Here is a 14,233-nt window from a genome sequence, read left to right on the forward strand (position 1 = left end):
TCCCCTTCTACAAAGAACTGTGGTTTATGGTGTAGGGAATAAAAAGATTTGATCCCTGAGTACATATGGAAAGCTCCAATGGAAACTCAAAACATACAAATCCATTAAGTTCCGATTGCCTCTGGGATTATTGTGTCTCTCACTTTCCATAGAATATACTGTAAGGCTGCTCTGATTTATTTACGTGGAAGAGCCACAAGCAGTGAAAAGAACCACATCTCTCTGTTTAACTCACTGCCTAACCTCAAAATCATGTATTCTGATCTGTACTCAGATATGCCTTGCTTTCTCTCTAGAAGATAAGTAAATAGTTGAAGGATAATATTTAAATAGCCATAATTGTGTTTGCTTTATGGATAAATCAATGGTAATAAAATACAACTGGCATAACAACATATTACAGACCTACTTGGTTAATGTGGCTCCTTCCTGATGGACAGAAATGACAGAAGCAATCTTATTTTTTTCTTAATCTAAACTGCAGAGAGTTCCCAGGCCGAAATTCTTTCAAAGTAGTGTTTGGGTCTTATAGAGCACAGACCAGTTCAACAAAACAAATGGATTTGCATTTCCACATAATGAAAATAGATTCAGATTATTGTTCTGAACTCTAATCTCAAGGTATACTTTACTATGGGTACCAACTTACAAGCACTAGGCATATTCATTTCTTGCTTCAGTGAAACTTGTGGAACTGCCAGCAGTCATGCACATACTTCATTGGCTCGGCACTGAGTGTGTGACAATTTTAATCAATGTTACCTCTATATTGTGGTGGACAAAATCTAACCAATCACTGAGTTACAGCTGACATTTAGGAGAGTAGTTTTCTGTGCACCACATGTGTTTCAGGCTAGGGTTTTTCTGGTGGTTTTTTTTCCCCTTTCTTTATTTTTTTACTTGTCCAAAATACAGCTCTTAAGAACATCTTCTAATTCTATATATAGGTCACATTGGAGGATTACACTGGTGGCTGCTACTAAATATAGTATGGTAAGAGATCAAGGGCAGTTAAAAAAAAAAAAAGTTGCTGTTTTGATATCTAAAGCCTTATTTTACAATATTATTAGCACTATATCTGCAGCTGTTACTGAGGATACCAAGCCAGTTCTTTTGAAGTATGGTTGCCTGATGCATGCAAATGTCTACTGGCCCTCCCTAAGACTTTTAAAAATATCTTATTGTCCTCACAGAAATGTACATATTGAATATATACTGAATTATTTTAGAATGTCATAATTTCTGCTATAAGCATACACCTTTATGGGCATATTGCAAAAGATAAAGACATTTCTGATATTTCAAACATGTTGAAGTCTGCATTTTGTCTCCAATGTGGTGCTGGTGGTGAAAAAAGTTGTAATCACAGATTTAATCAATTTACTGTGAGGAAATTAACATAAAGACACTTTCTCACCTTTCTCACCTTTACTAAATTATATCTTCTCAAACTATACAAAATTGGCTTTATTTCATATAGGAGTATTTCTGTTCAGGATACTATTTTGAGGAAGAAAGAATTTGCATGTGTAATTTGTACTGCATTTCTTATATCTCAGATCTGTTATAATAATGCCATTTATCTTGTGCTTTGGGACATGCCAGAGGAGCAAGCTACCTTTGTATGTGTTCTCCATTGTTTATGCATTCCTCTCACATGCTTATGTGTCCTCATATGGCCAATTAGTCCTTGCTTCTCCCCTTTGCCTAATAAATCATGGCTCTGTCCACTAGTGACGCTGGTACTAATGTGAGCGTAGCTCTGCTGCTGAGCTGGGCCTTGTAGAACACACTGTAAAAAATGTCAAGTGTTTGACCTGTGACAAAAGCCTAGAGTATTTTATTTGAAAGCACAAAAATATTGTTTGAAAGAGGGGGATAAAAGACTGATTAATATGATGAATGAAAAACATTCTTGTGGATGTTTAGCAGTCACAGTACATTCCTTTTCATTGGTTTAAATGCAATCTCAAAATAACATTCCTTATTCTAGTACTTGGTTTCTCTACTTCTGTGAAATTAATGGTCTAGTACACAGTAAAAAATCTGGCCTCAGTCACTTACATCAGACCCCAAAATAAAGAATTGTTGTTTAGGGTTTTTCAAGCAAATAAAAACATCTTTAAGAATAATTTATTAACATTTTACAATGGAAAAATCAGTTAAGTTTGAATCAAATATGTGATATCCAATGGGAACCAATGGCAATTGAAGGCAGAGGGAAAAAAATATCACAATGAATAAAAAATGTGAAGGATTGTTATAGAAACAGTAAATGACAAGTTATAAAGCAGAGAAGATTGATAAAAGATGCTAAGGACATCAGAGAGTTGTCTGATAAGTAAGCTGACAAGGGTATGGGTAAAAGGATGTTGTTGCAGCAAACTAAGAATAAAATAATGAGGATGTAAAATCATGAGTAACCATGTTGGCAAAGTAGCAACATTCAAAAAATGTACTTCTTTTAGAGAAAAAAGTCCTTTGTATTCAAATCAGAAGAGACAAGGGACATACTTCCAAACCTCTTAATAACCAAACAATACATTATTAATATCTATTAGGCTCTGATGGTTCATAGCAGAGTTCCAAGAAAATGCTTGGAAGACTTCAATGGCTGCTGAAAATCTCAGTCTGGGAATGATGATTCTCTGGGAATCATCACTGGGCAGGAAGGTGATATTTTTAAGTGTTCTGTGAGATTTGGGGCATATCTGGGCAATATTGAGTACTTTTTTCAGTGATGTGGAAGAAATTGCAAAATAATTACTGATGTGCAAGTGACATGAAAGTATTGAAATAGTAAAAGTATGGCAAGGCAAGGACAGAGAGCTGTTTGTAGTATTTGGTATGCTGGACCCATTAAATGAGCAAAGTACCTTTTAAAGTAGCCAAAGTTATTTGTTTAAAAAACTGGAAATGCAGGCCAGAGTGGACTGCATTATGGACAGCAGCAACTCTGGAAAAGATCTAGGAGTCAGTGAATAAATAATTCAGATTGATCTTCTACTGTGATGCTGCGGCACAAAGAGCTTATTCAGTCTTTATGAATATAAACAGGAATGGTAGGTGGTAGGAAGAGGTGATTTTACTTCCGAGTGTGGCACTGATGAGGCTAGTACTGATATACTGGATCTGCTTCTGGTGTCCACATTTTGAACAGGGCTTTAGCAATGGGATAGGTTGCAGAACAGGCTGAATATATTAACTTAGGGCTCAAGAAAATGCCTTGAAATAAACTTAAAGATTTAAGTCTTTTTAAAGGTACCAAAAAGAATGTTATTTATATATAAATACCTTCATAAGAAGAAAGTGCTAGCTATTGAAGATTTTTTTGTTGCAGCAAAGATACTAAAATTAGAAGTAAGGTCCATTATTAATAGATGGGTACATCATTTGAACACAGCAGCAAGAAAGAGGGGTTCTCTGTCTTTCAGAATATCAAAACTGTAAAACTTTTTAAAGTTTTCCTTCAACTGGTTGCAAGCTATTGGACTCAGCATGGGATAAGTGAGCGAATATGCTGGTCTGCGAATAGGCAGTCTAGAGAATGCTGCTTTCTTGGCTTAAAGTATATGAATATTGAGCAGTTTTTGTTCCTCATAATTTGCTAAATCACAGAAGGTCGACATTAGCTCTGGACACAAGTTGTGTAACTGTTTGTCCTGAGAATTACAGCAAAAGTATTGTAATTGCAGTATTAAAATGTTAATTCAGGACAGTTCAAAAAGTAAAAGCAGGTATATGGAGAGGTGGCTTGGGAATATAGCCTGTATATTTATTGTCTTAAGAGTAAAAGAAGAATTTGAATAAGCTCTTCTAAAAAAGATTCAAGCCACTTAATGCTCATTTGACTTAACTTTGGGGATTGTAGTGCCAGCAGAATGGATGAAACATTTTTTTCAGAAAGGGACAGTGTAGTAACATAATAATTTATAGTATTAAATAGATGCATTGAAGTATGTGGACATGAGGACTACTCTAGAAGGAAGGTAATTCCTGAATGCTAGTAGTTGAAATCTGCAAATATCTTGTTGCTGTGATTATCAGTACCAGATGATTACTGATTTTGTTGTTGCTTAAGAATTAACAGATTAGCGTATTGAATTGATTTACTTCAGTGTCTGTGAAGATACTAGTGGCTAAATACCTTGAGCTGTTTGAGAGATGACAAAGATGTTGGGGGAAAAAAAGCCCTCCATAGTGACTGTGACACTAAATGAGGTTGAGATATTCTTCTCTCCCCCTTTAATCACTCCGTCCCTTCCACGCTCTCTTCTTTGTTGGTGCGTTGTCCAGCTTAGCCATTAGATTTCAACTGTCCTCCAGGTTGTGTCTGGGATGAGTGGAGTTTCTTGCATTTCAGTTTATTCACACGTAAAATGGTCTTGAGAGTTTTTATTTCACTGTGAGTCTTCATCACTTAATGTTTTGTAGAGAAGGACAACGTGGTGTTAGTTTATCATTAATGGAAACTGCCATGGGTAAGACAGGGAAAGGATTTCAGTTAAAATTGTTTGTGCTAGGCATTTTATTCTGAGTGGATGTACAGTCCATAGCCAGGCTATAGTTTGCTCCTTTTGTTACTGACTTCTCAAAAGTCTTGTGTGCCATAGTCCAAAATGTGATCAAAGAAACACAAGAAGGAATTTGGTGATGGGTATAGCACAGGAAGAGTTCTGGTGGAAAAGCCTTCTTGCAGGAAGACAGATATTTAGCCTCCAGAGGAAAGTTCACAGGGTATCACTTTTTACTGGTCTTATTTCTGGAATTCATCTCTATTAAACAGTCCTGTAAATTCTTTCCTGGTCATGTTTATAACACATCTCTTTGCACAGGATTTTCCTTAACTGTGAACTGTTTCTTTCATTTGTGTTGCATTTTCACTTTTCTTATACCATAAGAAGACACTGATTTCTCATAGATGGAAAATGAAGTGGGGCAGTTAACAGTGCAGTCAGACAGCAAACATGGTCAGGACATAAAAATGCCTGTCATAAATAATCTCTTCTCCTCACCCTTTCTCCTCTCTCCAAAATAGAATCCTTTCTACCTGCTTGCGCTCCCTGTATGCTTTTTTATTTTAAACCCAGAGGAACCGACCAACTCTTACCATGTTAAGGCCAACACTGTGTGTTGTCTCAGTCACAAGAAAAAAGTTTGAGTAGGGAAAGTGGCATCCACACAGCATAGCTGAATTCTTTCATTTATTGTCCTAAGGGATGCTGCTAGCTTCTACCAGGCAGTATTGGGAACATTTTCTTATGCAGCTGACTAGGTGGAAATGTTAAGCACTTCTGTCATACTAATGGGCCCCCAGTGGGGAGTTGCTAGATCTTTGGTATGAAATATCTCTGAAGTAACTTCAGTGTAGTGTATTGGAATTTAGCTACACAGCTGAGGCTGTATACATTCCTCTCATCGACTGCCTCTGAAGAGGATACAGCAAAACAGATAGTTTTGAAGGAAGCTTTTGTCTCAGCAACCAGGCAGAGTGGCTTTTTGCAAGAATATCCTCCTGTTTGTTTTGCTTAGCTTTTTAAATTTTTTTTTGGCCAATTTCATAAACACTATCTGGAATATTCTGTGACTGCCAGCGTACTTCCAGATGATGCCCACATGGACACTCAGGCTAAGTTTGAAATACTTTAAAAGATTGTTATACAATTCTCGTATGTTCTTTGCTTCTCAAATTATTGTTACCCATCTTTATTTAATGCTCAAACTATACTGTACAAATGTACTCTGCAGTAGCAAGTTACTGTCAGAGAGTGGGTCACTGTCTGTCCTAAGAAGCTTACGGATCAAACGGAAGAATCAGATGCGAGATGATGGTGGACACTGACCATGGAGTTTGCACACTTTTGAACTAAATAATCAAACTTTTAAAAATTGAAGGGAAAAGTTCCCTATGTCAACCCCTGACTTCATCGTACATCTGGTAAGACTTGAGTTTTGCCCAAGTATAGCTGGAAGACATCACTGAGAAGTTCAGAGGCTGAGGGAAATGCTGTTGGCAATTCAATATGTAATACTCCATCACCTTGTTTGTGGCATCTTCCCAGCAAGTCTTTGGAGAGCCAGTGTCCCACTGTGCCATCTTACAGCTCTAACATGAAAATAAAGAGTCTTTAAGCACGATGCAGTTCAAAACCAAAATACCCTCCAACCATAGAATGACCAGAGACCTTACCTTCTAAAACTTCCTCTTCATTCTTGTAAAAATTTAGATACTGTCCTGGTTTCAGCTGAGATAGAGTTAATTTTCTTTATAGTGGCTGGTATGGGGCTATGTTTTGGATTTGTGCTGAAAACAGTGTTGATAATACAGAGATGGTTTAGTTGTTGCTGCACTGGTCAAGGACTTTTCAGCTTCCCATGCTCTGCCAGGTGCACAAGAAGCTGGGAGGGGGCACAGCCAGGATAGTTGATCCAAACTGACCAAAGGGCTATTCCATACCACATGATGTCATGCTCAGTATATAAAGCTGAGGAAGAAGAAGGAAGGGGGGGACATTTGGAGTGATGGCGTTTGTCTTCCCAAGTAACCATTGCGCGTGATGGAGCCCTGCTTTCCTGCAGATGGCTGAACACTGGGGCTAAACCACGACAGATAGGTGCCTTGATCCTTCTCAGAAGTCTTTCTGATTTGATTTTGAAGACCTCTTGGTTCTCATAGAATGAAAGGTAGATTTATTCACAAGTTATTTGTGTACTGTACATTCAGAAGTATTGCTGAGAAGTAGCTTTACTGTCACTGGCAATATAGCGGGGGACTGACACTCATATTACTGTCCTCATTGAATAGACAGGGAATGTTAGCCACAGAGAAGAAACAGGAGGATTTTTTTTCCTATGAGGAATTTGCCCAACAGCACAAATCAAACAGCAGGCATTGATGTCACTGAAAAAACTGGCTGAAAGGATTGAAGTTGCTCTGTTAACATTTAGCCAAAACCATAGTTTCTACACAGAGAAAAGCATTCTGTTTCAGCATATAAATTGACGAGCAAGTTCTGGAAGGGACAGTGTAGATAAATCAGCAGGAAAGTGCAGATAAGAAACAAAAGTCCTAAACCACACTAACTCTGTGTGAATGTTACCTGAACTAACTGAGGCCAGGATAGAGGCAAATTGTCCACACTTCCAAGTTTTCATAGTCCTAGCAAGGTGTTTGAAATAAACCTTCTCTGTGGTGTCAGGAGGCTTTTGTGTGCTCCAGACAGGGACATGCTGTGGAAATCCATATGTTCTTCCTACCAGCCACAGAACTGTCTTTTTTGCTCTTATTGCATGCTGCACTGTTAAAAATCATACACCCCTTCAGCCAAGCTCACATTTATATAGTTGAAAAAGAGCCTGCAAACATCCCAAAAGTCTGTCCCTGGCTGCTCCTCTTCTAGAGAGTTCTGCTGCAGGAACTAGGACACACCTTTACAAAGTTTAATATGATACGAAGTTGGCAAGATCAGGAGCTCAAAAATTCCTTGGTCCTATTAACTTGGCTAGGTCTCCCAAGCTGTAAATTCAGAGATAAACCTTAATAAGCAGCACTTCTCTTTCTGGGGCACATTAACCATAGCTTGATAAAACTTCCATATACAAGGGAAATGAAAACTATCCTAAATGTAGTTCATTGCTTAATTAAAAGTGGAATTTTCTGAATTTTGGATGTTTGATCTTGAAGGTGTACTATTGCACTCATGCTATTCTTTATGTTGGATGTTTCAGAGTTTCATTTTTGCTCAAGAGAAGCAGATAAGCTGAAAGTAAATGACCCATGCATGAGTTCTCTTGACGTTGCCCATACAGCTTGTGAATCCTTTGGACCAAGAAGTCCATCTTGGGTGATATGCAGGTGTAATGCATAAATGGCACTGGGTTATCCTCTGAGATTTAATGTGGTTTTTAAGACATTCTTCATCTTAAGAAGGGAAACTGCTTGTCAGTTGGGAGGAAATCATGGCAAACCCTAATTCCTAGATGGAAGTCTATCTGCCCAATGTTATTTTTGGTTATTTTAAAAACTCCACGCTGTGTAGTTTTAACTGAGTGCTATAATTCTTTGGTTTACTGAGTAATTTGTATCACTGTAGCATCTTCACACAAAACTATGAGAGCACTCTACGAACATTAATTAAACTCTGTGACACCTCTGAGATGGAGGCAAGACCTGTACTCGTTCTTCAAATTGGGAAAATGATGCACAGACAAACTGGTGGCGCAGTGCCTTGGTACACGTCTTTTACAACATAGCCACCTAAACAGGTTTCTGTTATCTCTCTGCCCAATGATTCCTTCAGCTGTGCCAGTCCAAGTGTTTGCATAGTCTTATACTTAAATAGGATTCATTCATAAACAGTATGTATTTGTTTTCCTAATCTATTTCATTTTTCTGATTGGGGCACAGCCCCACATAGTGCTGAACTGGCATAATTAAAGGGAAAATAACCTATGGGGAAAGAGTCTTTTAAACCAGTTCACCATAGGTTAATTGCGCCATAGATGAATGGTATTGGATCCCACTGAATTTAGCAACAAAACCTGTTGGTTTCATCATTGCGGTTTTTGCAGTCTTCAGCAAAGCCAAAAAGAAAAGCAGCTCTCTGGATGCTTACATGCAAAAAAAACCCCCATTTCTTCCCTTAATGAACAAAAACCCCTTATTCTGGCCATAGCATGCTGCTTGCTGACTTGCTTGTATACTAATAACATAAAAACTAAACATTCTGTAGTTGGAAAAAATACATTTTAGTGTGAGGATTAAATCACTAATCACAGGCTATTAAATCACAGATTATTAAATCACTAATCCAGGATATTAAATTACGTCACATCCTAAACAAAGTAAGTAACACCAAGTTTATAGTAAGAAAATGAGATGCCAAAAAGGTGGCTCTGGGAGAGAGTTGTAAAAAAATGAATAACCCAGTGTGATGATAAAGTAAAGATTTTCAGTCATGCACAAGACAGCAGATTCAGTGTTAGCCTTAATTCTGTACCTCTGTGTCTATACGTCATCATAGAATTCCTCAATATGTCTTTTATGGTCTTCAAGCTGTTCTGACACCCTTGCAAAAACAGACTGGTTTAATGCGTGTCTTTCACTGCATCTTTCAGCCATGAGGATATTCTTCCCTGGCTCATCTTTTATCTGCAAATGGGTTTGCTTACTATAATGATGGGAAAAAATTGTCTCTCTGAATTGGAGTAATTTCTTTCTGTGGCGCTCATCACAGAATCTATTGCATCAAGCGGTAGAGTAAACAGGATTTTCTTATGCCTTCTTTCACATGTGGGAAACAAAGACTAAAGCCAAACATTTTTTGCAAGTGACCACCCTGAATTAACTCAGCCTGAGCACCAATAGCTCTGAATTAATTTCTGCAGATTTCAGTTTGTTTATTGTAGCATGAAGACTATCCTGCAAGAGTAGACTTTGAACTCTTTTTAAAATTTTATTTTATTTTAAGGCTGACAGAGGATTACGGCTTTTACTTAGTATCAAGCCAAGCATTTGAACCAGCAATTAAGAAGTGGAGGTCTCTTTACATCCTTATTGGTACCTTTGCGCCAGGCAAGCTGTTTAACAAAAGTTTTAAAAGTCAAGTGTGCAGCAAACAGTTCAACTTTTTTTTTTTTGTTCACTGTGCCTGTCTGCATAGCTGCATTTTTTTCTTGAATTTACAGCTTCTGTCAGTCCTGTACTTTTAAGAGGCAGTTTAGCTGATTTAGGAAGTGAATCAGTAGATTTAATGGACTACACTGATCTTACTTTAAACAGCTAATTTTCAATATCCTTTGGGCTATTTGAGACCAGCAGGAATAGTGGTGCTGGTCTGATCTGATTACATTTCATTGTAGTTTCCAACAGTTGTCTATTTAGTACTATTTTTGGTTTTTAGACTGTCAGTTCATATGGATTTCAATTTAGTAAAAGCTGGAAGTAGTTTACCATCTTTATGTGATGTCTCCATGAAGTTAGGTGGGCAGAGTCCAGGTGCCTAAAAAGAAAAAAAGAAAGAAAATAAGAAATTTAAAAGGCCCAACTAGTCTGAATGAAAGAGGTTGTCTTCATTTGGGAGCAGAACTAGCTGCTTGCCTGAATTCTCACTGTACAGCTCAGGCAGCCTGAAGGAGCTGTGTAGCTTTGCAGCTTGTGCTGCACCTAATCAATAGAAGGACTATTGGTTTGGTCTTATTCTTGGCACTAAGATTAATTTAAAATGTAGCTAAGTACGTGTCTGTGGCCTGCATCTGATGTAGCCATTTATTCTGGGGTGATACTGTTGTAAGAATTTTCATGTCAGTGACCAAGCAAAAAGGTTAGGTTTTATTTAGTTGTATGTGAGGTGGTGGTGTAGTTTAACCCCAGCTGGCAACTAAGCCCCACACAGCTGCTCGCTCACTCGCCCCCAGTGAGAAAGTGAGAAAACTCGTGGGTTGAGATAAAGACAGTTTAATAGGGAAAGCAAAAGCCGTGCACGCAAGCAAAACAAAACAAGGAATTCATTCGCTACTTCCCATGGGCAGGCAGGTGTTCAGCCATCTCCAGGAAAGCAGGGCTCCATCACGTATAACGGTTACTTGGGAAGACAAACGCCATCACTCCAAACATCCCCCGCTTCCTTCCTCTTCCCCCAGCTCTATATGCTGAGCATGGCATCATATGGTATGGAATGGCCCTTTGGGCAGCTGGGGTCAGCTGTCCCAGCTGTGTCCCCTCCCAGCTTCTTGTGCCCCCCCAGCCTACTCGCTGGTGGGGTGGGGTGAGAGGCAGAAGAGGCCTTGACTCTGTGTAAGCACTGCTCAGCAGAAAGGAAAACATCCCTGTGTTATCAACACTGTTTCCAGCACAAATCCAAAACATAGCCCCATGCTAGCTACTGTGAAGAAAATTAACTCTACCCCAGTCAGAACCAGCACAGGTAAATACATGTGAAAAAAGCTATACAGTAGGAAGGCATTGCAGAACAGATTTGCAGGTCCCGTTTCACCGGTGATACTCCTTATGCTTATCCACATGCAACAGGAGTCATCTATTCTTTCAAAGCTTGATAGCATCAGTTTAGAAAATTGGATTGTCTAATCATGCTGCCTTCTGATGACTGAACAGATACCTGTCCCATAAACTACTACTTTTTGCAGATACTGTCATGTGCCAGTAAGGAAGGTGCTTTCTTCTTGAACTGCAGCAAGGTATCAAACACAATCTTTATACATGACAAAATGTCAATGATCTCTATAAATATAATGAGAATAAAAAATAAAAATACAGTCTCTCTATGTATTCATTAGGATCTTTAATTCTTTATATTTTAATTGACAAAAATAAACTCTGTCAATAGATCTCATCTGTTCTGTAGTTTGAGGCGATGCCATTTACTGTATATAACCCTTGGTTGTTTTATTCTGTCAGTATATCACAGTGTGTTTTCCAGGTACCTTTATGTTTTCCATTGGAAACTGCCAAAATACTTTCTTGTACTGGTTTGTTTAGATTGTATAGTTTTGAAATTTTTCCTGTTTTGGACAAACTTTTGAAAAGCCTTTGTGAAATTTCAGTGGCAGATTAATGTGAACTTTTAGTAAAGATCTCCCGTATGCATGACTCTTCTGATAGACTTCTTTATGTAGCCTATCTTTAGATACTACAAGTTTTGTTGTATATATTTTAAATGTTGATTCTTGTTCAGACTTTGGGAGCTGAGCACCTTTGGGAATAGTTCACATCGTCACAGCTGTGTGGTACCTTTGTGTTTAATAAAATCAGCATGCTTCCCTTCTGTTAAAGCACAAAGTTATTTTCAGTGTAGTTTCCTTGAAGCTTCCATTAGAATCAGATGTTAAATTCTGAATTTGCAATCAGAGTGGATAGTCGCTGCTGCATGGGATGCTGGGTACCTTCCTTCTTTCTCCCTCCTTCCGTGTCAGCTCAGATCCCTTCCAGTTGAAATGAAGTACCAGCTAATCATAAGATGTAGGAAGTAGTGAAGACAATTCTTCAGAAAGACCTGTGCCAACTCTACTGCATAAAAAATTCAGTTGCTACTACCTTGTGAAAGTCTTCTCTGTTTGTGTATGTGTTCTCATATACCTTCTGTTGAATGTTGCCTAATTTCTTTTGATATCTGACTAACCTCATTGCAATTTCCGCAGTTGTAGAAGTGGCAGAAAACTTTTACAAAACATGAATTAATAGCAGCAGGTCTGTTCTGTTCTAGCTGTTGAATTATTCTGTGACTATTATTCAAGTCTCTCAGTATTTGCCATTTATTTGGATGATTGATGGCAGGCAAATTAGACCACAGGCTCAGGGCAGGGTTAAGTATTTTCTGGTGTATTTTTACAGCATTTTCTGAGATGAGGCCCTGATCACAAATCAGAGGTTTAAATCACACTGCAGTACGTATCATTAATGGTATGCAGTACTGTCCTCTTCAGTATCATGTAGAATAGCCCTGTTTCTGGCAGTGGTGCAGACCCCCTCCTCAGTCTCCTGTTGGCAGAGCCCTGTCATGTCTGATGTACTGTTCCAGACTGCAGGCTGCTATGTGAGACTTGAGGTCTGTGTCTGCTGGGAAGGGACTTCTATGTCTCTGCCAGTAGGACTGCAAAGATGCAGTATATGTTTGTCTTCTTCAACTGCAGTACTTCATAGATGAGGTCAGGAGGGCGCCTGTTCTTCATTTTTGTGTGCCTCTAAGGCTAGATAAATACTGCAGTCATTGGTACTTCTGAGTGGGAATGATAGGAATAAACAAGGAGGTAATTAAAATCTAGATAGTTCTTAAGTATCTGACAGTTTGGCCAGTTAGCATATCTCATGTATAACTTAGTGAGAGACTTATCTGTGATGGTTGGGTGCCATGAGAAACTAGGCAGCAGAAAGCATCACATACCTCTCTCAAGTTAAAACCACATGCGTTGAAGGGGATTGCACTGTTACTGTCTCTCTTTGTGCTAGATAATTAATCTTTTCCAGTATGCTTTGTATCTGTGCTGACAGGATACTTCTGGTCACTAATTACTAATCTTCTGTTTGAGCTATACCAATGCTTATCACTCCTACTACTTCAGTACTTGGCAGGCTTGCAGTTGAAGAACAGATCTGGAAAACAAGGTGAGAGAAGAAAGAAAAAGTGAATACAAGATATCTTCAGTCGTGTTCAGATGCTATAGCGCTTCCTGTCCTACATGTGATTTATCTTTTGATAAGTAGATGCAGTAGTGCCCACCCTAATCATTTATGTAGCTATATGGATAACTCCCAATTTTTGTTTCCTTGTTGTTGAATTTCTCTTGCAGGGTAGATGAAAGTTCATCAACCCAATAGTGATACTGAGTTTCTTGTGCAAAAAGAAAACAATTTAGAATAATACGTACTTTAAATCATGGGGCTGTCAAGGTGATACTGTTATTTTTGCTGTTTATCTGCAGAAGCTGGAAAAGTCTGACTTGGATAACTGGGAGAACATCAGAGGACCCCGTCTGTGGGAAGATTCCAGGACTGTTCAGAAGCAACGGCGGGAGGCTCTCCGTCTCAAGACAGAGTGACTGAGCAAGCCTACTTCCGTGCTTCTGCAAAAAAAAAAAAAAGTCTCAGGCTGGACTGTCTTATTTTTAATCCAGTGTCAGGATCAGACATGGGAGGGGGAGATTGCACTGAGAAATTCATGCCGGTGTATATATAAGTAACTGTGAGATCAATCCAAAAGGCACTGTATTATATGAAGTTCTCTGTTTGCATCCATTTGCACAGAGTTCCACAGGCTGTATATATGAATTCTCAATTAAAAAAATAGCTGATTATTCTACTGAGAATATGTAATTGTTTTTCAATCCCTATCATTCAAAACTGAGATGCTTCAGCAAGGAATAACATTTCAGGAGTCACTTGTCAGTACCAGAAGCTGTCGTCCTAATGAGAACAACAATGCTGTCATCTAGATGTGTGTGATGGGATAAATGCTGCTTCAGGGAGCCACTGCATGACTTCAGGCTCTTAAGCTTGGAAGGGACTCCACAGGCATATGAGCTGTTCGGAACAGAGAGTCCATTTTTGGTGTGTTTCATTTCCAGGAACTTGACTGTACAGAGGTATGTACGGGGTGTCAGCTGGTAATTGGTCAAATAACATTTGTTTAGCTGTGGTTAGATTTTTGTGATTAGTTTATTGATACCTTCTTGCAGGCAGGACCTCTGTACTGGAACTTCTCAGTTTAAGTTGGAAGAA

The 14,233-nt window shown here is 38.6% G+C and overlaps 1 protein-coding gene across 1 annotated transcript in view; it reads left to right on the forward strand.

Moving 5' to 3' along the window:
- The window catches only part of COX16 (cytochrome c oxidase assembly factor COX16), a 50,632-nt gene extending 36,811 nt beyond the window's left edge, over positions 1–13,821 (forward strand). Inside the window, exon 4 of the mRNA XM_072865106.1 lies at positions 13,438–13,821. Coding sequence (XP_072721207.1) covers positions 13,438–13,554 — 117 coding nt within the window. The 3' untranslated portion in view covers positions 13,555–13,821. The remainder of the gene's footprint in view (positions 1–13,437) is intronic.
- Positions 13,822–14,233: the final 412 nt, after the last annotated feature.

This window comes from Ciconia boyciana, chromosome 6 (assembly GCF_034638445.1).
Source record: "Ciconia boyciana chromosome 6, ASM3463844v1, whole genome shotgun sequence".
Lineage (NCBI taxonomy): Eukaryota > Metazoa > Chordata > Aves > Ciconiiformes > Ciconiidae > Ciconia > Ciconia boyciana.